At 39.1% G+C, this 26,417-nt stretch overlaps 1 protein-coding gene across 16 annotated transcripts in view; it reads right to left on the bottom strand.

Annotated features, from left to right (window-relative positions):
* Positions 1–424: 424 nt before the first annotated feature.
* LOC763804 (fibropellin-1) overlaps positions 425–26,417 on the bottom strand; it is a 33,598-nt gene continuing 7,605 nt past the window's right edge. The window contains exons 8-29 of one of the 16 annotated variants that reach the window (XM_030993241.1): positions 26,021–26,134; positions 24,706–24,819; positions 24,233–24,346; positions 22,734–22,847; positions 22,259–22,372; positions 21,786–21,899; positions 21,246–21,359; positions 20,771–20,884; positions 20,300–20,413; positions 19,359–19,472; positions 18,884–18,997; positions 18,409–18,522; positions 17,462–17,575; positions 13,472–13,656; positions 12,639–12,794; positions 9,571–9,718; positions 7,130–7,243; positions 4,628–4,797; positions 3,651–4,057; positions 2,963–3,062; positions 1,815–2,013; positions 425–901 (exon numbers count right to left, since the gene is read on the bottom strand). In XM_030993241.1, the coding sequence (XP_030849101.1) occupies positions 783–901; positions 1,815–2,013; positions 2,963–3,062; positions 3,651–4,057; positions 4,628–4,797; positions 7,130–7,243; positions 9,571–9,718; positions 12,639–12,794; positions 13,472–13,656; positions 17,462–17,575; positions 18,409–18,522; positions 18,884–18,997; positions 19,359–19,472; positions 20,300–20,413; positions 20,771–20,884; positions 21,246–21,359; positions 21,786–21,899; positions 22,259–22,372; positions 22,734–22,847; positions 24,233–24,346; positions 24,706–24,819; positions 26,021–26,134 (3,080 nt within the window). In that variant the 3' untranslated portion in view covers positions 425–782. The remainder of the gene's footprint in view (positions 902–1,814; positions 2,014–2,962; positions 3,063–3,650; positions 4,058–4,627; positions 4,798–7,129; positions 7,244–9,570; positions 9,719–12,638; positions 12,795–13,471; positions 13,657–17,461; positions 17,576–18,408; positions 18,523–18,883; positions 18,998–19,358; positions 19,473–20,299; positions 20,414–20,770; positions 20,885–21,245; positions 21,360–21,785; positions 21,900–22,258; positions 22,373–22,733; positions 22,848–24,232; positions 24,347–24,705; positions 24,820–26,020; positions 26,135–26,417) is intronic. The other 15 variants (XM_030993247.1, XM_030993249.1, XM_030993248.1 and 12 more) reach the window with 15 other exon arrangements.

Here is a 26,417-nt window from a genome sequence, read left to right as displayed (position 1 = left end):
CGTTGTGTGCGGGCAAGCACTGAATCCAATGACCGGGGTAATAATATATTTGTAAAGTGCTAAGAGAAAATTAAATATTAAATATTATTATTATTATATATATGTGTGTATGTGTGAGTGCGTGCGTGTGTGTTTGTGAATATATATATTATATACAAAAACACATTAAATAATGATCCTCTATAATTATTATTGTATTACCTCGAAGTCCGAGCAGAACTCTCTCTCTCTCTCTCTCTATCTCTCTTTCTCTCTATCTCTCTTTCTCTCTATCTCTCTTTCTCTCATTATTTATATAAGTACGTATTGAAGAAGAACTTAACCCATTGCCTACTGGAACCTGGTAGCTCCTGCATTAAAGCCTATGGGAATGTGAGAATTCAGTAGTTAATGGGTTAATAAAGATGATTGAGAGGGTAGGGTGTTCAAGTCCACATCAATTATTTATTGGGCGAAATCATACTGATTAACAAAACAAAAGTAAGGAATGATCCTTGTCATAACTCCCCCTTACTTGGTAACCTTGGGATATCAAAATGACCAAAAACCTAGTACTTGTCAAACAAATGATAACTGATATCTATGTTTCGGTGCTCAGATATACGCGTATACGCAAGTATAATCTTCTAAAAGGGGGCGTGAATATTTCTCTCTATCTACACCAAAGGACCAAATACCCTGACCTTTAAATCTTCTCAAATCTTCTCATTACAAAAAAAAAAGCATTGCTTGGGATTCATCAAACGTTGAAAATTTCTTCGCGTACGCTTTAGATAGAGAGTCTACATCCGGGCTTTCATAACTGCGTACATGGCGATCATTCCGATAAAGAGACAGGCGCCCGCAGCGAGGGAAGCAAGGAATATATACGGCGAAGCCCAGCCAGTCTTTGCAGTCACTCCTAGTACAAAATAAATGTAATAATGATAATAATTAGAATAATAACAATCGCAATGATAATAACATTAATAATAATAATAATAATAATAATAATGGTAATGATAATTTTATGTTCTTTGTAGGTTTCTGTGGTGATTATTCACACATTGGGGCTGTGGTAAAACCATATTAACTTACTGAAAAGGCTTTTCAGTAAGGATCCGATGCGATGTTATTAATACAGTCAAACTCGTCTTTAGCGACCGCTCAAGGGAGATAAAAAGTGGTCTTTGCAGACAGGTGGTCTTTGTAGACAGGCTCCTTTAGTACATGTTTCAATGAGAAACCATTTTCAAGGCCAGGAAACAAAAATTGTGGTCTTTGTAGACAGGTTGTCACCAAAGCAGGTTTGACTGTAGTATAAATATTGAGCTTATTTTGTCTGGTATTATTCTGTTAATAACGTTTCACCTTTTATTACTGAGGTATGGGTTTCTTACAATAATCGTGTCAGTCCCTCCTAAAAAAGAGCCCCTCCCTCTCTCTCCTAACCCCCTAATGTCCATCATAATATAATATATACACCTATAGGGTGGTATTCTCGAAAGCGGACTAACTTTAGTCCATGGTTTAATCCACCGACTAAGTATGTAATGCCAAGTGTCCATGTGAATATATTTCTGAATGATTTGATATGTCCCTAAATAGCCATGATAACATAATTATATCATAGTTATATTGTTCTTTATTAATTATGTTATTACATTTTATTTTAATTTAGTGACAGATTGAATTATTCAACAACATATTCATAGGGACACATGGCATTCCATACTTAGTCGGTGGATTAAACCATGGACTAAAGTTAGTCCGCTTTCGAGAATACTACCCTATAGTGAGCGTGTGTTTATAGGTCCATGGTATATTACACACACCTTGTTTCTCAGAGCCTTTTACGAAAGGCCCAACTATCTGCGAGACAATCCGCGGCTGGGAGTTAGTGCCAACCGGCTTGCCAACCACGCTTCTCCTTAGTCTTGCGGGTAGAGGCAGGGCTGGGGCGAGGCACCCCTGTGCGCAGATTGAGTTGGTGTCGCCCTCATTACACGCCACTACCTCGCAATGGACGTATACCTGGAAAAGAACAGAGCACATTACAGAATACAGCGTGATGCAATAGTGAATGTGGTTTAATAGATGAGCGAGTGTGCGCTTGTAAAGATGACGCCTGGCTGGAAGGCTCCCCAGAGAGTGGAGAATGTGCTTACATTGCGTGCGGTATTAAAGCCTGAGTCCGAAGACCGGGGTAATAATATATCTGTAAAGCGCTTTGAGAGGGCCTGCGGTCCTGAAATGCGCTATAAAAGAACGAACTATTTGCAAAGACTGAATAAATCAACTCGATTTCAAATTTAATGACCCTATGTTGTACATCATATATAGATCATGTTGAGATTACGCAATACGATGATTTAACAGGGCTATGAAATTGCATTTGGTTGATTTTGCGAAAGTATTTGCGATCATATTATGATATAAAGATGGATACAATATATACAAATATTTATCAAAAAACGCTTGAAGTGGGCCATCGCTTGGACTTCTTTTTAATAGTGCTCAACATTTACATAAATCTTTTTGACATAATGATCATGCATGGGCAACATACCAGTGAGATACATTCATCCACACTCACAAACATCCATATTGAAACAATCATTATCATATCAAATATTAAAGCAACACTGTCCTACTTATAGCTACTGGCTCCCTCTATACAGAAAACTTCCCCAATCGGTGCCTGTTGGTCCCCCATGATCCTCGTTTTCTTTTGTTAATTGAGAGCTGAGTTGATGAGATAGCCACCTGTCACAGTAACCTCGCTGGCTAGCTGGGTGGTCCATTCCCTTCTGGATGAACTAGTACAGCCGGCCTTTAAATTATTTTGCATTTCTTCATCTTTTACATGAAGATCAAGGTGTATCGGTTAAAAAAAAAGGGAGTTCAAACATTTTTATCATAAGCAATGCTTTAATGCGTCGGTGTACAGTTAAAAACATTAGCTGGAGATTGTTTGAAATACCTGTGAGTAGTCACCGATAAAGGTGAAAGCGTCGAAAGTAAACGGCTTAAACGAGGGTCCGAAGGTCGAAATGGTCTGCACGGTGTCGTCAGATGCACATCTTAAATTTCAAAAAATAAATATATTACATATTAATCTACACTGTTGGTCATAAAGTTGAAATAATTTTTGTTACCCCAATTTATGGAATGAATTTGACATTGATTTATTCCTAATAGATCTAGTTAATAATATACATTCTCAAATTTTGTTGAATAATAGTTTGCAAGTGTTTTTTTTTTTTGCGTGACTGCTAAAATGCTAATCAATTAGGGGACCTACGTCTTTAAGTCATAACTGATAGTACTGAGGATTAATGCCTCACAAAAGGGCACTAATATAGCTGATCGACACAGTTTTTATCCCGGGGCCTTACAGTAACGAGGCTATTGCTTGGCCACTGAATCACGACTGTACGCAGCGGGGGCTAGGGTACGGTCTACGGCTACCCCCACAAATACAAAAAACAAACAAAGGAAATGCAATAAATTATCAATTATTCATTGTATCTCCCCTAACATGAAAGATTCCTCTGTAGGGCCATGCGTTATGGTTCAAGGCATGGCCCTAAATAGGAATCTATATATATTTTCGAGGGAGCAAATGTCGGAACACAAGTGAGGGATAGCAAAATAGCACTATTTCTTACCCGTCTTTAATTAGATCATATTGCTTCGTGTCAAGCGGATCCGAAGAGGGCGTGCTCCAGCAGTGATCGATAAACAGGGTCAAATTAGAAACGGATGTTAGGCTGACCGCGTAGAACAAGCGGTCTTGGATTCGCACCGGGGCCGCCTCATTCGGGTGGCGCTCCCTGAAGTTCTCGTCGGTATACCGCTCGAAGTCGACGGTGAAGTTCCCGTAACCGACTTCGTCAATTTTTAGTGAGCTGCTGATGGGGTTGTAGAACCGACTCAATACCTGACGCCGACGAATCTGGCACCGGACATTGATCAGCGTCTCCCCCATGACTCTGGTGATCACACTACCGTTAGGGGTGTTGTCAGTAACTGTTGTAGAGATCACATTGGAGTAGATGATGAAATCTGAATTTTCCTGTAGAGGTAAAATTATGGTTGGAAATATAATAAATGTGAGCAAAATTAACGTATAGCAATTAAATTATTAGGTAAATTGAAATGAAATAGGCTTTTATTAATAAAAAATGAGAATCGTGTGAAACCTAATACGACTACTAATGATGACGATGACAATAACATTTGTCATAGCGCTTAGTACCACTTTTTTATCATTACATCGGGCATTGGAATTAACTATATCACGCACATAATTCACAATATCCAATCCACTGAAACATTCAAGCCAGGCGCCATTTAACAGGCTTTCTTTTCATATGGGGAAATCTGTGTTTCACAAGGGTGATATTTTGCACCATAAAAGCTCGTTCATATATGACGAAGTAAACTGCTGCAAAAATAAAACTGCAGCGTGTTAGATGTTTTTGCCTGTAAATGAACGGCTACTGCCCACGCACAAAAGTCCTGTAGTACGCTTTACGTCATCGTTAAATCTTTTGTTTGAACGCCTCGGTTTAGCAGCGTCATATATCTGAACGAGGCTTTAAACGGTTTCCTAATTGATTTTTACGTGAGAAAATATGTATACCTCAGTGGTAAATTTGCATTTGTCATATCGACTGTAGAGGGCGATGTTCTCCCCATTGGGGTTGTATCCAACACACGATTCGTCGATGAAATGAAGATCGGCGGGGAGAATATTTAGCGTCTTGCTGATAAACACCGTCATGGAAGAACTGTCACACGTGACACGGGCAGCTGAGAGCGAGCGAGAGAGAGAGAAACATGAACGCAGTTAGTTTCGAAAAATCAACCTAAAGCAATTGCAATTCTTCTTAATTTTGACATGTCCAGACGGGACAATGACGTATTATCCGAAAATGTTTTCTATGGGACATAGGATAGGGCATTTAAATCGCCCTGCGGTTGATTTTTTTTCTCGAAAGTAGTCGCAATCGTGTTGTCTAAATGAAAGAGGAGACACTGAGCGAATAGATCTACACGAGGGCCCTGTTTTGCCGGGCTGCTTTGAAAAGAGTTGATATTAATCGCAACTTATTTGCGATTGATGTCGATCGCAACTATATACATAATAATTATTAAGAGATGGGAGACTGGAAACTTGCGACTGATTTGGATCAATCAACCAAGAATTGGTTTGGATCAATCGCAACTCTTAATAAGACGGGGCCCAGATCGACAATATTTAAAGGGAAAGTTGGGTTCTGTTGCAGAGGGCGCTACACAAAATATTTTTTGTGTGAGATAATGAAAAACTGAGTGTCAAATAAAAAAAGAAGAACATAATATTTAAATGACAAAATCATCTTTGTTTGATCAAAATCGGTTCAGAGACGGCTGAAATATAACGATCTCTAACACTTTTGTACCACCACAAATATTAGATATTTTGAAAAATTTGAAAAAACCGTTAAAAACAAACGAAATGAAACCTTTACGTCGTATTTCAGCCAATGCCGATGTTGGTTTTTTTGTTGGCATTTTCGTGTTGCTTATATTACCCACAATTAGCCGGCTCATGTATTGTTATTTTTAACTAAATGATTAATAAACGGTCACCGTGTTTTGTTTGAGTGGAGCTGAATTGGTATGCTCGTACAGGAAAATTTCACACATTTTGGGGTCTAAAATTACCTTCATAGCAATTTTAGGTTCTAAAAGGGCACTATAAATGTCAAAGATAAGAATAAGAGCAATAACCATGCACTTTGAAGGCATTTGCGGTCTGAAAACACAACTCAACTATCCCTTTAAGAACCCGACCAAATACAAAGAACAACCAAGAAGGTCCAATATTCTGTCGGTTAGGAATCGGTTTGTCCGAGGTCGGATTGGCGCTGTGACTGAGGTCGGTCTGGAGTCGGTTTGTCTGAGGTCGGACTGGCGCTGTGACTGAGGTCGGTTTGGAGTCAGTTTGTCTGAGGTCGGATTGGCGCTGTGACTGACGTTCATTAAATCAGTCACACCAACTAGACTGACAAGAGACCAAACACAAAACGAACATTCAATTTTCAATTCAATTCATTTTGTTTGCACATTTGATAAAAATCACAATACAAAGTCAATTCCAACAAATAACACGACATGAAAGAAATATCAAAATGTGGACGGACAAACAAAGACCAAAATCCTATCAAAGGCTGGTCCCTAATCTATATAAGTAATAAAATATAGATATAAACTAGACTTTAAATCGTCACTTTGACGAATTAGGTGACATGCTAATGTTTTACATAATGGAGCATGCATTTTCATTCTCTTATAAAAATGCTCTTCCCATTATGGTCTATCCATATGTCAATTTTCATATGTGTAGCCTTGATCATTTTGGATCTATCTAGTGCTTTGACCAATCGACCAAAATATTTCTCATAGACTTTACATGCAAAGCTGACAAGTTTAGAGTGACGCTGATTCCCTTATTAACGGTCATAAAGAGATAAACATGGTATCAAATTGTTCGGAAAAAAATTAAGGAATATCGTGTCAAAAACAAAATACGAGGAATTATTTTGCGTTCGGCCGTGACGAACGTAAACGCGTGTGCGTGATTTCTTTTTGTTATTGTTATAAAATTGTTATAAATTGTCATAATGGTATGAAACATATGCAAAATAAATTTGAAACGATTGTGAGTATTTACAATTTTGTTGCGCGCACTGACGCGCAGACGTACGCATACGCGCGTTCTTATTGACCTTGAATTAACCGGACAGATATTGATCTTGATCATGAGCTGATTTTCAAAAAATGGCGCCTAGATGACGTCACGATGACTTTGCGTCTGTGAAAAGTCACGCAGTTCTATAAGTTAGACTAATATCTATCATCATTGCCACTTCCATAATAACGGCTTGATTCAGTCTTGAGATATCCTGCGAACATATTCAAGCAAGAATGATAAATAAATAACTAGACTTGAATTTGTCACTTGATAAATTTGGTGATTGCATGTTTCTTTCTTTCTGTTTCCTTGTTTGCTCTTTATGTATAATGTCTCAATGAACAAGGAGCAATTGCTTTATATAAAAATGGTAGGTATGTAATCTGCTTTGACTCTATATCGTACCTGTTCCGCACGTAGGCCCAATATAGCCAGGAGCGCAGGCACAAGTAAAGGTGTCCACTCCATCAATGCAAGTTCCTCCATTCTCACAAGGATCGGGAGAACAATCGTTGATATCTGTGCAAATTGAGTTCCAAAGACAATAAATGGGATAAAAGGGATGAGAAAGTAATGTCCCTTTTGACATATTTATCTTCATTTGGCGGTAAACAGGTAAAATAAAGTCAAAAATGGCATTGTTAATACAACTAATGACAGTTCAGAAATAAATTCCTTCTTTTGTAAAACTACTAATACATAATTTAAATGAAGTAAATGAACTAAATATCTCTTTGAATGTTAGCATATTTTTTCAAAAATATGGCCTTAGAAAGAAGATATATTTTGAAAATATCTCATCGTACCACAAAACGAAGTGTGCCCCTGCCAGACAAGAAAATGTCACTAAAACAAATTTCCTTCATTTCAGCGTGAAATGATGTGTAAATGGACTCGGTACTTGGTACTTGGTTGGGTAATCCCTTTGGCAGCTCACTCAGGAAGCTATACTGGGATGGTAGGTGAGGCGAGTAACTACAAGGAGTGTCATGAATTGCTGGAATGGTGTGTGGACAAAGCACTTGTCAATTTACAGTAAAATATGCAAAGTCCAGTGCAAGTAAAAACCAAGCTAGTATTAAAGCTTATACGATGTGAGAACCAACAGGGGGCTGCATCATTCTGATGGAGGGTAGAACAGCCTCCTTAAAGTTGGTTATTCCTGTTGCATTGACTGCTGAGCCTGGCAGATAGTTCCAGATCCTTATTGCTCTTGGGTAGTATGAGAACTTGAAGGAGTCGATAGTTGCAACAGGAATTACATACTTCAGGTTGTGGTCGTGTCTTCCGAAGTATGTAGCAGGGATAACAATAGTTAGTGCAGGTATGGAGACAAGACGGTGATGGATCTTGTAGAGAAGGGTGCATTGGTCGAGGATTCGGCGTGTGTGAAGCGAGTCCCACCCTAGAGCTGCCACAAGAGCTGATGGTGATGTGGTGTATCTGTAATCACGGTACACAAAGCGAGCCGCTGTTCTTTGTACTTGCTCTAGCTTTTTTGTGACCGTGATGCTGTGTGGGCTCCAAGTCTCCGAGACATACTCCTATTGGGGGCGCACTAAGGCTGTGTAGGCCCTGGACTTTACATCGATCTAGACTTCCTCGATCTAGTTGTGACGTCAAATCCTGCCCTGGTTGGGTGCGTACAGTCTGGGATATCAGACCACGACATCTTCACTTTTACTCTTGCTGCAAATCCAAAGATCTCTGTCAAGCCCCTGAGGAAGATCTACCAGTTCCGCAAAGCTGACGAACAGCAACTGAGAGATGCAGCAGCTGAATTTGCAACAGAATTCCTCCAATCAGATCCAGAAAGTAGATCAGTGGAAACAAACTGGTCCATCATTGTCAACTTCTTGAACAGGTGTTTGTCTGAGCTAATTCCTTCCAAAATGTGCAAAGGAAGGAGACATCTTCCTTGGATTACTCCTCCTTGGAAGCGCCAGATGAGGAAGAGAGATAGACTATTTAAGAAGGCACACAACCAGTCTTGCTCCACAGCTTGGACAGCCTACCGACAATACAGGAACCAAGTTGCCAAGAATGTGCACAGAGCACGTTGCGAGTACATCAACAACATCATCGTGGCAAGCCTTAATGACAACCCAGAGTCTTTCTGGTCTTACATCAAGACATGTCGTTCTGAAAACATTGGTATTCCTACCTTGCGTACTCCATCTAAAATATGCGCCTCAGCATTAGACAAGGCAGAGACACTGAACGACTACTTCCAGTCTGTCTTTACTCCTCAACAGCCCACCCTCTTGTACAGAAAGGACCTTCTCCTTTTCCAACTATTGGTCACCTGCATGTTCACAGGACCGGTGTCGAGAAACGCCTCAAACGACTGAACCCTTCAAAGGCCAGCGGACCTGATGAACTTCCACCAAAGCTCCTAAAGCTGGTAGCTCACCAGATTGCTTCTCCACTGTCCTTCCTATTTCGACAAAGCTATAACAGTAGCATCGTTCCAGCCCGATGGAAACAGGCACTGGTTACCCCCGTCCTTTAGGATTTTATGGTCCTCAGACTCAAACTATATCGAAATATGAAGAAAATCGCAGTCCCTAAGCATACCAAACAGCTATAATGTTTTTTTTGTTGTTGCCCATATATGCCTTGTATTACAAGAGCTCGCGCGCACAGACATTTATCTTGAACGGACGCTCATTCTGTTATTAATAGTCATAAAGAGATAAACATGGTATCAAATTGTTCGGAAAGTATGGGAATATCATGAAGAAAGCAGAATGGCTCTATTATTGGTGAAAAAAGGCCCAGAGTAATTGTCGCAGGAGAATTTATGGAGCAAACAAAATTGGAGTATCACTAGTTTTAAAACTGACCTGTGATAGGGCCTTCACCGTAGATCTCCATACGAAGACTGATGTGACCAAACCATCTGACAGGCATCAAGCGGACATAGCGGCACATTTGGGGTACAGGCAGAGTGTTGGTCACGATGGTGTTGCGGTCAGAATTACCGGTGAAGATCTTCAATGAAAAAGGAAAATCAATCCATTTTTTAATGAATCAGGGGCGTAAATCCGTACCGAGGAGTGGGGGGGGGGGTGATCGGCGAAAGCCATCACATACTAGCACGAGCACACGCCCACACTAATTTACGCAAGCGTGCGCAACACACACACACGCACACACGCACACACACAAACGAACAAACAGCAAACACACACATACCCAAACACATGTACATAAATTTATACATGCATACATACATGCACGCACATGCCAAATTTGACAACTATAAAGTAAAAGAATTGGACATGTTTCGAAATACTGACAGCTGCAAACTGTAATGTTTTATTATAATGAACTCCGAAATAAGACGACACACTTTCAAGTAGTAACATAAAGATCGAGTATTTCGTCAGGAAGATGCGAACTCTTTATTTTGAGTCCCATCACTTAGAAAATGATGTATAATGGTACTACCACAGGAACATCATCACAAATGTTTCATTGGGGTAGGAAGCGCATTGTAAGTCATATTCCTTGTTTTCTCTTAAAGGAGAATTAACTTTAAAAAACATTGATCTATGACCAAATAGACAATTCTGAGTCCTTTCTGGAAAGCCTAGGACAGGCGCGGATCCAGGATTTCTTAGAGGAGGGGCCCAAATTTGAAATTATGCGAGCCAAATATTGGTACGTAATAGTGACCAGTATTGGCGTAATGAGGGGGGGGGGGGGGGCAGGGAGGTGCGATTTCCCCCTCCCTCCTCCGCAAAGCGCCGAAAATTTTGAAGTTTCATTTAATTATTAGAGAAAGAAGACTATTCGTTGTACCGTTCTCGACTCTTAATCCTCGTTTGAATTCAGTCCCCCCCCCCCTCCCACGCGAAGCGCGGAAGCTTTTACGTTTCATTAAATCATTAGAGAAAGAAGACTGTTCGTTGTACCGTTCTCGACAATTAATCCTCATCTGAATTCAGTTTTTCCTTCCCCCCTCCCGCGCGAAGCGGAGAAGCTTTTACGTTTCAATAAACCATTCGAGAAAGAAGACGATTCGTTGTACCGTTCTCGACTCATAATCCTCATCAGAATTCAGTTTTTCATTCCCCCCCCCCCTCCCGCGCGAAGCGCAGAAGCTTTTACGTTTCATTAAATCATTCGAGAAAGAAGACGATTCGTTGTACCGTTCTCGACTTTTAATCCTCATCTTAATTCTATTTTCCCTCCCCCTCCCCCCCCCCCCCCCCCCCCCGCGCGCAAGCGCGGAAGCTTTTACGTTTCATTAAATCATTAGAGAAAGAAGACGATTCGTTGTACCGTTCTCGACTTTTAATCCTCATCTGAATTCATGAATTCAGGCTTTCCCTTCCCCCGCCCGCGCGAAGCGCGGAAGCTTTTACGTTTCATTAAATCATTAGAGAAAGAAGACGATTCGTTGTACCGTTCTCGGCTCTTAATTTCTAAAACAGGGGGTGTTTTTTTTTTCTCTCTCTCTTTTGACTCCTGAGAAATGTAAAAAGGAGGTTATAAAATATCTTGAATATTATAGAAAAATTGATCAAATCCCGGGATCAAATTCCTGAAATTCCTGCTAACTTTGAAAGCTCATTCAGGCCTGATTATTTCATTTTGAAAAGTAAAAACATTGGCCCCCAGTCCCCCTCGATCGACTAGAGCTCACCTGAAATTGGGGGAGGGGGTGTGTGGTACATTTAGCAGTGTTCCGGATTTTTTTTTTTTTTTTTTTTTTTGGGGGGGGGTCTCCAAGGCAGGACAAGCCAGCGAAAAGCCGGCGAAAGGGGGATTTAGAAATGTTGGCAGTCCTGAGATAGGGTGGGTGTGCTTTAAAGGGAGGGAACGAGCATACGCGTACCCTAAATAACACTGAGTGGGGGGAGCCGGGCATCTACGGTACATGATTGCACTTTTTAATCGCTCGCGCGCTGGCGCGCTGGCGCACTTTACGTCTGGGCTATAATAATACCTTGCAAAATAACGAAAAATTATTCTGAAGTTTATGAAGTGCTCGTTCGTGCACGTCGCGCAACTACTCTTAATGATCGTGACATACTGTATACGTGTAGGCTATACAGTAATATACATACATAACAAAAAAACTCATTTCTCATGAGTTATGCTGAAATTAAAACAATCACTTTTGTTTTTCCTTCTTTTTATTCCTTTTTTTTCTCTTTTTTTTTAAAAATCTCAGGGGGGGGGGGATGTTTGTACAGGCCACCCTCCCTCCTTCGAGCCAGGGGGAGATGAAGCCCCCCCCCCATCCCCCCCCCCCCCCCGGGATTTACGCCCCTGGAATGAATTATAACTCAAATGATTCTGCGGTCAATTGCAATCGAACTAAAGAGAGTCGTATTAAGCATGCTGAATAATTCATATTTTTTCATGTTCAGTGCCTGTCCAATCGTTTCTATTTGAAGTTCAATTATTCTGATGACTTAAAATTCTAGTTTTCGAGACCTAGTAATAAAATAGGAAAAAACAGGATATGGATAGGGACCCCACTGGAAATAAGCTCTCGAGCTTTCGTGGGTTATCCTGTTCAAGCTGACTTATTTTTGATCTGTTATTATTGTATATTGTTGTATATTGGAAGCTTGTCGAATAAAAATCAATCAATCAATCGATTGAAGATTTTTTTGCTTGAAGTGCAGTACTTGCTCTGATATATTTACACATATAGACAGTTCTTCAATCCTACCTAATAGGTTTTCCTGTTATACTTTGTGTAAGCAGAATAGTAGATAATACACCTAACATATATATGTGTCCACGAGGTAACAATTGCGTTTTTCTTTAAAAGAAATTATCGTAACATGAAAACATTTTAATTGTTATCAAAAAGATTTCAAATGCCTTCAACTTTCTACAAGAATAGAGTCAATGTAATATTAGAAAGTGAATAATCAGAGAACGAACTTACCCTGTCAGCTCCAGGGTTTATAGAGATGCCCTGCACGGTGTGAAAGGTCGTGCCATCAGTACTACAAGCAAGCTTATAGCTTGTTACCCACTGGTTATAAGCTTGTCGCCCTTGAGTCGCAACTGAATTGATACGGTAAAGGTCCAAAAGATCCACCTTGTAGAAATAAAAGAATCGGAGGAAGATTTCTTGATGTTCGTCCTCTTAATCATATATTTTTTCTATCTCAATGACAAAATTTTAAACCAATGAGCATGTTCCAAAATATGTCAAATCTATATGATTTAAGTACAAATACTAAGAACGCCCCTCCAAGGGCAATATTTAAATTTAGAAGTTCTTCACATTGATGCTTTGATTGTCGATCTCATTTCTGAGTAACATCGTACAACTATATTAATGCCCTTAAAAATGAAAACAATTGTTGACTTAGATGTGAATAACTATGTTACTATGGCAATCTCATAGTAGCTTTACCTACCGAGTGGAGAGAAAATCTACGAACCCATATGTCACCTCAAAAAATGGCCAATAATAACAATTGTAACAGTGTAAGTGAATAGTACCATAGAAATGACTGGTGACTCTTTCATTGTTGACCTGATGTCAGCGTTGGAATATGAATTCATGCCATGCATAGAAATGGAGGGTGACTCTTATTACAGACTTTGTGGCAGTGTATGGATAAAAATCAAACTATAGCCTAAAATTTGACTGTTGACCCTTTCATTACTGATACGTCCGCAGCAGTGGGATATGAACCCATGACATAGAAATAAGGGTTGCCTAAATGTTTCGTGTTTGAATTGGCCTTAAGAAATGATTTGCTTTACCTGGATCCACTGGTTGGCATTGTTTGATCGTGCAGACCAGGCTCCACGCAGGGTTTTGACTTTCCTCACGTTAAGACGACCTCTCTTTGCACCATGGTCAGCACTTTCCTCACTGGAAGCTGTCATACTTGAATCTGGAATGACATAACTCTCAAGGCCCAGAGGGCGAGGGTCATTCAAGATGGCTGTAAGTTAATGCGTGACAATGTATAGCAAAATAAAGGAAGTGGTTGTCAAATAGGCAAATAAGATCGAATCCTCCAATCAGATTGACATACAATAGACAAGTGTGTAGTTACATTCTGGGCATGAGCAGAAAAAAAAGATTATTTGTAGAAATTGTAAGGCCCTCTCCAAGACAAGTACTTGATATTTTCTCATGTTCTACAGGTAGATGTATTCCTTTGAATTGAGGGGAATCAAAAGCTATTCGAGGAGACCTATCCATGTTTAAAACATCAGTGGATATATATATGGAGGCATTTTGAACCAGTCAACTTATAGTGGTAAGTGCGGCCGTTTTGGTCTGGGGACGCATGGCTTCATGTCATAGAAGAGATAGAGTTCGAGCTATTACTGAAGTTAAGGACTTTGGTTGATCGGAGAGCTATTTTTATCAGAGCATGTTTCATAAAACCTTGAGTCCCTTTTCATGTTTACATATAGATGAATAATAGATTAATGAACTAGATTGACCACAAACTTTCTGGACTGTAAATAGTAGTCTTTGCTAGTTAAACTACATCGTAGAATACGGCTATGATTGGCTGTAGATCAACATTATTTCGGAAATGACCGTTCTAGATTCAGACAAAAAAAACACTAACTACTATCTCCTGAACAACCTACCCACCAGGAAAATGCACCCTTGGACATGTATGCCAACAAATATTCTAACTTGGTCTACTATTCCCTGGAAAACCTACCCACTAAGACAATGCACCCGTGGACATGTACCCCCACAGACTACCTTGACTTGGTCAACCATTCCCTGGACAACCAACCCACTAAGATGATGCACCCTTGGACATGGATCCAAAAAGACTACTCTACCATCCCCTAAGCCAATAGGGACTTTTAGATTTGCATGTCGACAGCTTTGACTGCAACGTGTGCACGCGTGCACGCTTAACTTCCTGCATGCATGTATATCGTCGAGTGAAATCTAAAAGATTTCTAATTGTAGTCAACATGGGCAATTGAGTACGTTGACACGCATGATCAGTCGGCGTTCGTCGTGTTCTCGTCCACTCAATCTAAAAGTCCCTATTATCCCCTAGAGCGCTACCGCTTGCCTCAAGACATCTATCTCTTTAGGATTTCCATCTCCTAGGACAGTGTACCCCTACCACATTCCTATCAGATTTCTAGGATAATAGACCATGGGTGAACTTGACCTTAACAGGTGTCTGGTGCACATAGAGTGATTTCAAGTTCGGTGATTAAGGCTGGTGTAAGTGTTTAATAAACACTAACACCAGCCTAAACACTGAAATGGAAATCAGCTGGTGTTAAGGCTTTGACCTCTGAATATCATCAACTTCCGGTGGCTAGTGTTATCGATTTTGCAAAATTGTCGTCTGCTGAACTGACCTTTGTGGCTGGTGTTAATATTTTACGTACACATGTCCTATTCACTAACACTAGCCCCTAGGGAGTAAGCAAATGTTGATTTCCAGTTCGGTGTTAGTGTTGCACCCGCACAACATTCAACGCACGAACGACGCCAATTTATTGTCTGACGATCAAATACAAAATTGGTGAAGCAGGCAATTCATATATTTTTGTGTGTAAAATGAGTTATTTTATAAGACCAGAGAAATAGGTGTAAATTTATTCTGTACTTTTCATGAAATCTTTAGTTTTGGTGTACTATTTTTAAATCATCGTCGTGAAATTAAGTATGTGGTGACGTCACAGCTGGTGTTAAGCTATCGATTTTGGTATCGGTATCGGGCTCTTAATTTCATCAGCAAATTTTCCGCTCGATTTAAGAGCTCTTGACTGCTCTTAACACTAACACTAACACCCAACTTGAAATCACTCACTGTCCTAACTTTTTAACTCTGGACAAAAACAATTTAGAAATTAGCCCGGGGGACTGGGGGACATGCAAAGAGATCCTCAAAATTTCAATCTTAAGCCTCTCTTAAAAGAAGAATGAGGAGCCCTGCCGTGTTTATAAGTCAATTGCCTTCTACAAATCGAATTCTTAGGTATAACAACCCTCCACACCAAATGCCATATATAGCATGATAACCGAAGTTTTAAATTCATCCCTTAAACGAGGACTATACCTTACCCTATCTCTGAACCTAATCTAAAACTCAACTAGACTTGAATTCGTCACTCAACGAATTAGGTGATACGTATTCAAATGTGTTACATAATGAAGAACGCATTTTCACGATTTCATCTACAGTTATGAAATACTCCTCCTATTATGGTCTGTCCATTAAATAAGTTTCAACTGTGTAGCATTGATCATTTTGGATCTATGAAAGATGGTCGCCGGAATGGGAGGCAAATGCCATGATCAATATACCAAAAGATCCACATAGACATAACACGGAAACGGAAAATCTGATTCTCAAATTAAGCTGGCAGAAAAGAATCGAGATATTGCTCAAACAAGACTGGAATGTAGAATAAAGATTTCAGAAAAAGTCACCTCCCATAGAGAATACACGCAAAAGTGGGAAAATTGACATGCCTCTTTTACTCGAAAGAATGGACAACGTTGCCATTGTTGAAATGAAAAATCAATGGCACCTTTTGTGAAGAAAATCGGCTCAAAATCTACGTAACAAAAATTGGGAGAAAAGCTATCAACAGTTATATAGATGTAATCAAATTTCCATAAACTTGCTGACGTCATAATATGCAATTATTTTTCTTAGTTCCACGATCATTATGTTGACGTCACGATGTACTTAATGCCAAATGAGGCATGCAATCATATCTCCGACTCAAAGTGAAAATCTCATCGTCCCACAAAACGTAGTGTGCCCCTGCCAAACTAGAAAATGTCACTAACAAATTTCTTCCATTTGGGCGTGAAATGAATGTGAAAATGGATGCGGAAATGGCATGATCTTGGAGACACCTCAGCACCAAAAGTTGAATCGCTAAAATCAAGATGAATCATACCAGTCTTAGCATACCCTAAAACAAATCATAATTATCAGAGATCGTTGTGGTAATCACAATATCAAATTTGCTCTTAAAAGTAACAGGCACTCCCACTTTTCATGTGTCTAATCAAAATCAAGATAAGTGTAGTTTATCTCATTACTGCACCAAACGGTGAGACACCCTCGCATCTTTTGTCTGTACTTTCACTCCTGTTGACTGTCAATCAAGAAAAACCTCCAAGGTTTTCCTCACCAAGGACTGCATGTTTCTTTCTTTCTATTTCCTCGTTTGCTCTCTATCTATAATGCCTTGATTAACAAGGAGCAATTGCTTTGTATACAAAGTGTAGGTATGTAATCTGCTTTGACTCTATATCGTACCTGTTCCGCACGTAGGCCCGGTATAGCCTCGAGCGCAGGCACAAGTAAAGATGTTCACTCCGTCACTGCACCTTCCTCCATTCTCACAAGGATCGGGGAGACAATCGTTGATATCTGTGCAAATTGAATTCCAAATTATAATTATCAAAGATCGTTGTGGTAATCACAATGTCAAATTTGCTCATGAAAGTACAATGCACTCCCATTTTTCACGTGTCTACTCAAAATCAAGAAGAGCGTAGTTTATCTCATTATTGCAACAAAAGGTGAAACGCCCTCCCACCTTTTGTCTGTACTTTCATTCCTGTTGACTGTCAATCAAGAAAAACCTCCAAGGCTTTCCTCACCAATGACTGCCTATTTCATTCTTTCTGTTTCCTTGTTTGCTCTTTATCTATAATGTCTTGATTAACAAGGAGCAATTGCTTTAAATAAAAAGTGTAGGTATGTAATCTGCTTTGACTCTATATCTTACCTGTTCTGCACGTTGTCCCAGTATAGCCAGGGGCGCAGGCACAAGTAAAGGTGTTCACTCCATCACTGCAAGTTCCTCCATTCTCACAAGGATCGGGAGAACAATCGTTGATATCTGTGCAAATTGAGTTCCAAAGACAATCAATGGGATAAAAGGGATGAAAAAATAATGTCCCTTTTGACATATTTCTTTTCATTTGGCGGTGACCAGGTAAAATAAAGTAAAAATTGGCATTCTTAATACAAATAAAAACAGTTTAGGAATAAATTCCTTCATTTGTAAAACTATTAATACATAATTCAAGTGAAGTAAATCAACTAAATATCTCTTAGAATGTTAAAATCTTTTTTCAAAAATATGGCCGTAGAAAGAAAATATATTTTGAAACAATCTCATCGTCCCTCAAATCGAAGTGTGCCCCTGCCAGACAAGAAAATGTCATTAAAACAAATTTCTATCATTTCGGCGTGAAATGAATGTAATAATGGCATGAGATAGTCTGATCTTCAAGACACCTCAGCACCAAAAATTAAATCGCTATAATCAGGATGAATCATACTAGTCTTATCATATCCTAAAACAAATCATAATTATCAGAGATCGTTGTGGTAATCACTATTTCAAACGTGCTCTTTAAAGTACCATGCACTCCCATTTTACATGTGTTTACTCAAAATAAATAGGAGTGTAGTTTATCTCTTTACTGCACCAAAAGGTAAAACACTTTTGCATCTTTTGTCTGTACTTTCACTCCATTTGACTGTAAACCCCCCCCCCCAAAAAAAAAAAAAAAAAAAAAAACTCAAAAGCTTTCCTCACCAATGACTTCATGTTTCTTTCTCTCTATTTCCTTGTTTGCTTCTTATCTATAATGTCCTGATGAACAAGGAGCAATTGTTTTCCATACAAAGTTTAGGAATTTCATCTGCTTTAAATCTATATCTTACCTGTTAAGCACGTAGGCCCAGTATATCCAGGGGCGCAGGCACAAGTAAAGGTGTTCATTCCATCACTGCAAGTTCCTCCGTTCTCACAAGGATCAGGAGAACATTCGTTGATATCTGTGCAAATTTGGTTCCAAATCATGATTATCAGAGATCGTTGTGGTAATCACAATGTCAAATTTGCATTTGAAAGTACCATGCACTCCCATTTTTCTTGTGTCTACTCAAAATCAAGAAGAATGTAGCTTATTTCATTACTGCACCAAAAGGTGTAACACTCTCACATCTTTTGTCTGTACTTTCACTCCTGTTGACTGTCAATCATGGAAAACCACCAAGGTTTTCCTCACCAATGACTGCCTATTTCTTTCTTTCTGTTTCCTTGTTTGCTCGTTATCTATAATGTCTTGATTAACAAGGAGCAATTGCTTTAAATAAAAGGTGTAGGTATGTAATCTGCTTTGACTCTATATCTTACCTGTTCCGCACGTTGTCCCAGTATAGCCAGGGGCGCAGGCACAAGTAAAGGTGTTCACTCCATCACTGCAAGTTCCTCCATTCTCACAAGGATCGGGAGAACAATCGTTGATATCTGTGCAAATTGAATTCCAAATTATAATTATCAAAGATCGTTGTGGTAGTCACAATGTCAAATTTGCTCATGAAAGTACCATGCACTCCCATTTTTCATGTGTCTACTCAAAATCAAGAAGAATGTAGTTTATCTCGTTACTGCACCAAAAGGTGAAACACTCTCACAACTGCTGTCTTTACTTTCACTCCTGTTGACTGTCAATCATGGAAAACCACCAAGGCTTTCCTCACCAATGACTGCCTATTCCTTTCTTTCTGTTTCCTTGTTTGCTCGTTATCTATAATGTCTTGATTAACAAGGAGCAATTGCTTTAAATAAAAAGTGTAGGTATGTAATCTGCTTTGACTCTATATCTTACCTGTTCCGCACGTTGTCCCAGTATAGCCAGGGGCGCAGGCACAAGTAAAGGTGTTCGCTCCATCACTGCAAGTTCCTCCATTCTCACAAGGATCGGGAGAACAATCGTTGATATCTGTGCAAATTGAGTTCCAAAGACAATCAATGGGATAAAAGGGATGAAAAAATAATGTCCCTTTTGACATATTTCTTTTCATTTGGCGGTGACCAGGTAAAATAAAGTAAAAATTGGCATTCTTAATACAAATAAAAACAGTTTAGGAATAAATTCCTTCATTTGTAAAACTATTAATACATAATTCAAGTGAAATAAATCAACTAAATATCTCTTTGAATGTTAAAATCTTTTTTCAAAAATATGGCCGTAGAAAGAAAATATATTTTGAAACAATCTCATCGTCCCTCAAAACGAAGTGTGCCTCCTGCAAGACAAGAAAATGTCATTAAAACAAATTTCTATCATTTCGGCGTGAAATGAATGTAATAATGGCATGAGATAGTCTGATCTTCAAGACACCTCAGCACCAAAACTTAAATCGCTACAATCAGGATGAATCATAGCAGTCTTAACATACCCTAAAACAAATCATAATTATCAGAGATCGTTGTGGTAATCACAATTTCAAATGTGCTCTTGAAAGTACCATGCACTCCCATTTTACATGTGTCTACTCAAAATAAATAGGAGTGTAGTTTATCTCTTTACTGCACCAAAAGGTAAAACACTTTTGCATCTTTTGTCTGTACTTTCACTCCATTTGACTGTAACCCCCCCCCCCCCCAAAAAAAAAAAAAACTCAAAAGCTTTCCTCACCAATGACTTCATGTTTCTTTCTCTCTATTTCCTTGTTTGCTTCTTATCTATAATGTCCTGATGAACAAGGAGCAATTGTTTTCCATACACAGTTTAGGAATGTAATCTGCTTTAAATCTATATCTTACCTGTTAAGCACGTAGGCCCCGTATATCCAGGGGCGCAGGCACAAGTAAAGGTGTTCATTCCATCACTGCAAGTTCCTCCATTCTCACAAGGATCAGGAGAACATTCGTTGATATCTGTGCAAATTTGGTTCTAAATCATGATTATCAGAGATCGTTGTGGTAAGCACAATGTCAAATTTGCTCTTGAAAATACCATGCACTCCGTTTTCATGTGTCTACTCAAAATCAAGAAGAATGTAGTTTATCTCATTGCTGCACCAAAAGGTGAAACACTTTCACATCTTTTGTCTGTACTTTCACTCCTTTTGACTTTCAATCAAGGAAAACCTCCAAGGTTTTCCTCACCAATGACTGCATATTTCTTTCGTTCTATTTCCTTGTTGCTCTTTATCTATAATGTCTTGATGAACAATGAGCAATTGATTTATATAAAAATTGTAGGTATGAAATCTACTTTGACTGTTTATATACCTGTTACGCACGTAGGCCCAGTATAGCCAGGAGCGCAGGCACAAGTAAAGGTGTTCACTCCATCACTGCAAGTTCCTCCATTCTCACAAGGATTGGGAGAACATTCGTCGATATCTGTGCAAATTGAGTTCCAAATCATAATTATCAGAGATCGTTGAAGTAATCACAATGTCAAATATGCTCATGAGAGTACCATGCACTCCCATTTTTCATGTGTCTACTCAAAATCAAGAAAAGTGTAGTTTATCTCATTACTGTAACAAAAGGTGAAATGCCCTCCCATCTTTTGTCTGTACTTTCACTCCTGTATACTGCCAATCAGGACAAACCTCCAAGGTTTTCCTCACCAATGACTGCCTATTTGTCTCATTTTGTTTCCTTGTTTGCTCTTTATCTTTAATGTCTTGATGAACAAGGAGAAATTGCTTTATATAAAAAGTGTAGGTATGTAATCTGATTTGATTCTTTATCTTACCAGTTCCGCACGTAGGCCCAGTATAGCCAGGAGCGCAGGCACAAGTAAAGGTGTTCACTCCATCACTGCAAGTTCCTCCATTCTCACAAGGATTGGGAGAACATTCGTCGATATCTGTGCAAATTGAGTTTCAAATCATAATCATCAGAGAGAGATCGTTGTGGTAATCACAATGTCGAATTTGCTCTAGAAAGTACCATGCACTCTCATTTTTCATGTGTGTACTCGCAATCAAGAAGAGTGTAGTTTATCTCACTAATGCAACGAAAGGTGAAACGCCCTCGCATCTTTTGTCTGTACTTACACTCCTGTCTACAGCCAATCAAGACAAACCTCAAAGGTTTTCTTCACCAATGACTGCATGTTTCTCTCTTTCTATTTCCTTGGTTGCTCTTTATATACAATATCTTGACGAACACGGAGCAATTGCTGTATATAAATAGTGTAAGTATGTATGGCGGAAATCATCGAATGACGATGGAAACGCCATTAATCGCAACAACAACAACAACAACAATCTGCTTTGACTCTATGTCTTACCTGTTCCGCAGGTAGGCCCAGTATAGCCAGGAGCGCAGGCACAAGTAAAGCTGTCCACTCCATCACTGCACCTTCCTCCATTCTCACAAGGATCGGGAGAACATTCGTTGATATCTTTGCAAATTGGTTTCCAAATCATGATTATCAGAGATCGTTGGGGTAATCACAATGTCAAATTTGCTCTTGAAGTACCATGCACTCCCATTTTTCATGTGTCTACTCAAAATCATGAAGAATGTAGTTTATCTCATTACTGCACCAAAAGGTCAAACACTCTCACATCTTTTGTCTGTATTGTTACTCCTGTTGACTGTCAATCAAGGAAAACCTCCAAGGTTTTCCTCACCAATGACTGCATATTTCTTTCTTTCTATTTCCTTGTTGCTCTTTATCTATAATGTCTTCATGAACAACGTGCAATTGCTTTATATAAAAAGTGTAGGTATGAAATCTACTTTGACTCTATATATTACCTGTTACGCACGTAGGCCCAGTATAGCCAGGAGCACAGGCACAAGTAAAGATGTTCACCCCATCACTGCAAGTTCCTCCATTCTCACAAGGATTGAGAGAACATTCGTTGATATCTGGAAAATTGGGTTCCAAATCATGATTATCAGAGATCGTTGTGGTAATCACAATGTCAAATTTGCTTATGAAAGTACCATGCACTCCCATTTTTCATGGGTCTACTCGAAATCAAGAAGAGTGTAGTTTATCTAATTACTGCAACAAAAGGTGAAATGCCCTCGCATCTTTTGTTTGTACTTTCATTCCTGTCTACTGTTAATCAAGAAAAACCTCCAATGGTTTTCCTCACCAATGACTGCCTATTTCTCTCATTTTGTTTCCTTGTTTGCTCTTTATCTTTAATGTCTTGATGAACAAGGAGAAATTGCTTTATATAAAAAGTGTAGGTATGTAATCTGATTTGACTCTTTATGTTACCAGTTCCGCACGTAGGCCCAGTATAGCCAGGAGCGCAGGCACAAGTAAAGGTGTTCACTCCATCACTGCAGGTTCCTCCATTCTCACAAGGATTGAGAGAACATTCGTCGATATCTGTGCAAATTGAGTTCCAAATCATAATCATGAGAGATCGTTGTGGTAATCACAATGTCAAATTTGCTCTATAAAAAGTACCATGCACTTCAATTTTCCATGTGTGTACTCGCAATCAAGAAGAGTGTAGTTTATCTCACTAATGCAACAAAAGGTGAAACGCCCTCGCATCTTTTGTCTGTACTTTCACTCCTGTTGACTGTCAATCAAGGAAAACCTCCAAGGTTTTCCTAACCAATGACTGCATATTTATTTCTTTCTATTTCCTTGTTGCTCTTTATCTATAATGTCTTGACGCACACGGAGCAATTGCTTTATATAAAAAGTGTAGGTATGTAATCTACTTTGACTCTATATATTTCTGTTACGCACGTAGGCCCAGTATAGCCAGGAGCGCAGGCACAAGTAAAGGTGTTCACTCCATCACTGCAAGTTCCTCCATTCTCACAAGGATTGGGAGAACATTCGTCGATATCTGTGCAAATTGAGTTCCAAATCATAATTATCAGAGATCGTTGAAGTAATCACAATGTCAAATATGCTCATGAGAGTACCATGCACTCCCATTTTTCATGTGTCTACTCAAAATCAAGAAAAGTGTAGTTTATCTCATTACTGTAACAAAAGGTGAAATGCCCTCCCATCTTTTGTCTGTACTTTCACTCCTGTATACTGCCAATCAGGACAAACCTCCAAGGTTTTCCTCACCAATGACTGCCTATTTGTCTCATTTTGTTTCCTTGTTTGCTCTTTATCTTTAATGTCTTGATGAACAAGGAGAAATTGCTTTATATAAAAAGTGTAGGTATGTAATCTGATTTGATTCTTTATCTTACCAGTTCCGCACGTAGACCCAGTATAGCCAGGAGCGCAGGCACAAGTAAAGGTGTTCACTCCATCACTGCAAGTTCCTCCATTCTCACAAGGATTGGGAGAACATTCGTCGATATCTGTGCAAATTGAGTTTCAAATCATAATCATCAGAGAGAGATCGTTGTGGTAATCACAATGTCAAATTTGCTCTAGAAAGTACCATGCACTCCCATTTTTCATGTGTGTACTCGCAATCAAGAAGAGTGTAGTTTATCTCACTAATGCAACGAAAGGTGAAACGCCCTCGCATCTTTTGTCTGTACTTACACTCCTGTCTACTGCCAATCAAGACAAACCTCAAAGGTTTTCTTCACCAATGACTGCATGTTTCTCTCTTTCTATTTCCTTGGTTGCTCTTTATATCCAATGTCTTGACGAACACGGAACAATTGCTGTATATAAATAGTGTAGGTATGTATGGCAGAAATCATCGAATGACGATGGAAACGCCATTAATCGCAACAACAACAACAACAACAACAACAACAATCTGCTTTGACTCTATGTCTTACCTGTTCCGCACGTAGACCCAGTATACCCAGGAGCGCAGGCACAAGTAAAGCTGTCCACTCCATCACTGCACCTTCCTCCATTCTCACAAGGATCGGGAGAACATTCGTTGATATCTTTGCAAATTGGGTTCCAAATCATGATTATCAGAGATCGTTGTGGTAATCACAATGTCAAATTTGCTCTTGAAGTACCATGCACTCCCATTTTTCATGTGTCTACTCAAAATCAAGAAGAATGTAGCTTATTTCATTACTGCACCAAAAGGTGTAACACTCTCACATCTTTTGTCTGTACTTTCACTCCTCTTGACTGTTAATCATGGAAAACCTCCAAGGTTCTCCTCACAAATGACTGCATATTTATTTCTTTCTATTTCCTTCTTTGCTCTTTATCTATAATGTCTTGATGAAAAAGGAGCAATTGCTTTATATAAAAGTGTACGTTTGTAATCTGCTTTGACTCTATATATTACCTGTTCCGCACGTAGGTCCAGTATAGCCAGGAGCGCAGGCACAAGTAAAGCTGTCCACTCCATCACTGCACCTTCCTCCATTCTCACAAGGATCGGGAGAACATTCGTTGTTATCTGTGCAAATTGGGTTCCAAATCATGATTATCAGAGATCGTTGTGGTAATCACAATGTCAAATTTGCTCTTGAAGTACCATGCACTTCCATTTTCCATGTGTCTACTCAAAATCAAGAAGAATGTAGCTTATTTTATTACTGCACCAAAAGGTGTAACACTCTCACATCTTTTGTCTGTACTTTCACTCCTCTTGACTGTTAATCATGGATAACCTCCATCAAAATGTCAAATTTGCTATTAAAAGTTTCATTCACTCCTATGTTTCATGTGCCTACTCAAATTCAATAGGAGTGTACAAACAACTTTATTTCACTTGGGCGTGAAATGAATGTGAAAATGGACGCAGTAATGGCATGAGAAACCTCAGCACCAAAAGTTGAATCGCTTTAATGAGGATGAATCATACCAATCTTTATCCTACCCTAAAACAAATCATTACTATACTTGAATTTGTCACTTGACAAATTAGGTTATTCGTATTCTAATATACATAATGAAGAACACGTTTTCACGATTTTAATTTTATTAAAAAAATGTTTGAACCCACCGGGAATCGAATCTGGGTCGCCGGAATGGTAGGCAAGTGCTTAGACCACTATACCAAAAAATTCAATATAGACATTACACGTAAACGGATATTGAGTTTCTCAAATCACATTTTTTAGTTAAAATATCACCACGATCCCAACATCTGATCAAAAGTAAATGTCACCTTTGGTGTAGAGAATTTTTGCAGTTACAGCATATCCGAAGCTGGCAGGAAATCGAGCGAAAAATCGAGATATTGCTCAAACAAGACTGGAAAGTATAATGAAGATTTCTGAAAAATCGTTGATATCTGTGCAAATTGGGTTCCAAATCATAATTATCAGAGATCGTTATGGTAATCACAATGTCAAATTTGCTCTAGAAAGTACCATGCACTTCAATTTTCCATGTGTGTACTCGCAATCAAGAAGAGTGTAGTTTATCTCACTAATGCAAGAAAAGGTGAAACGCCCTCGCATCTTTTGTCTGTACTTTCACTCCTGTCTACTGTCAATCAAGACAAACCTCAAAGGTTTTCTTCACCAATGACTGCATGTTTCTCTCTTTCTATTTCCTTGGTTGCTCTTTATCTACAATGTCTTGACGAACACAGAGCAATTGCTGTATATAAAGAGTGTAGGTATGTAATCTGCTTTGACTCTATTTCTTACCAGTTCCGCACGTAGGCCCAGTATAGCCGGGAGCGCAGGCACAAGTAAAGGTGTTCGCTCCATCACTGCACCTTCCTCCATTCTCACAAGGATCGGGAGAACATTCGTTGATATCTGTGCAAATTGGGTTCCAAATCATAATCATCAGAGATCGTTGTGGTAATCACAATGTCAAATATGCTCTAGAAAGTACCATGCACTTCAATTTTTCATGCGTGTACTCGCAATCAAGAGGAGTGTAAATTATCTCTTTACTGCAAAAAAAGGTGAAACGCCCTCGCATCTTTTGTCTGTACTTTCACTCCTGTCTACTGTCAATCAAGACAAACCTCAAAGGTTTTCTTCACCAATGACTGCATATTTCTCTCTTTCTATTTCCTTGGTTGCTCTTTATCTA

This window comes from Strongylocentrotus purpuratus, unplaced genomic scaffold (genome assembly GCF_000002235.5).
Source record: "Strongylocentrotus purpuratus isolate Spur 01 unplaced genomic scaffold, Spur_5.0 spur5_scaffold_20, whole genome shotgun sequence".
Classification (NCBI taxonomy): domain Eukaryota; kingdom Metazoa; phylum Echinodermata; class Echinoidea; order Camarodonta; family Strongylocentrotidae; genus Strongylocentrotus; species Strongylocentrotus purpuratus.
Note: the sequence above shows the minus strand (reverse complement) of the source record. Positions and strands in the feature narration are given on the sequence as shown.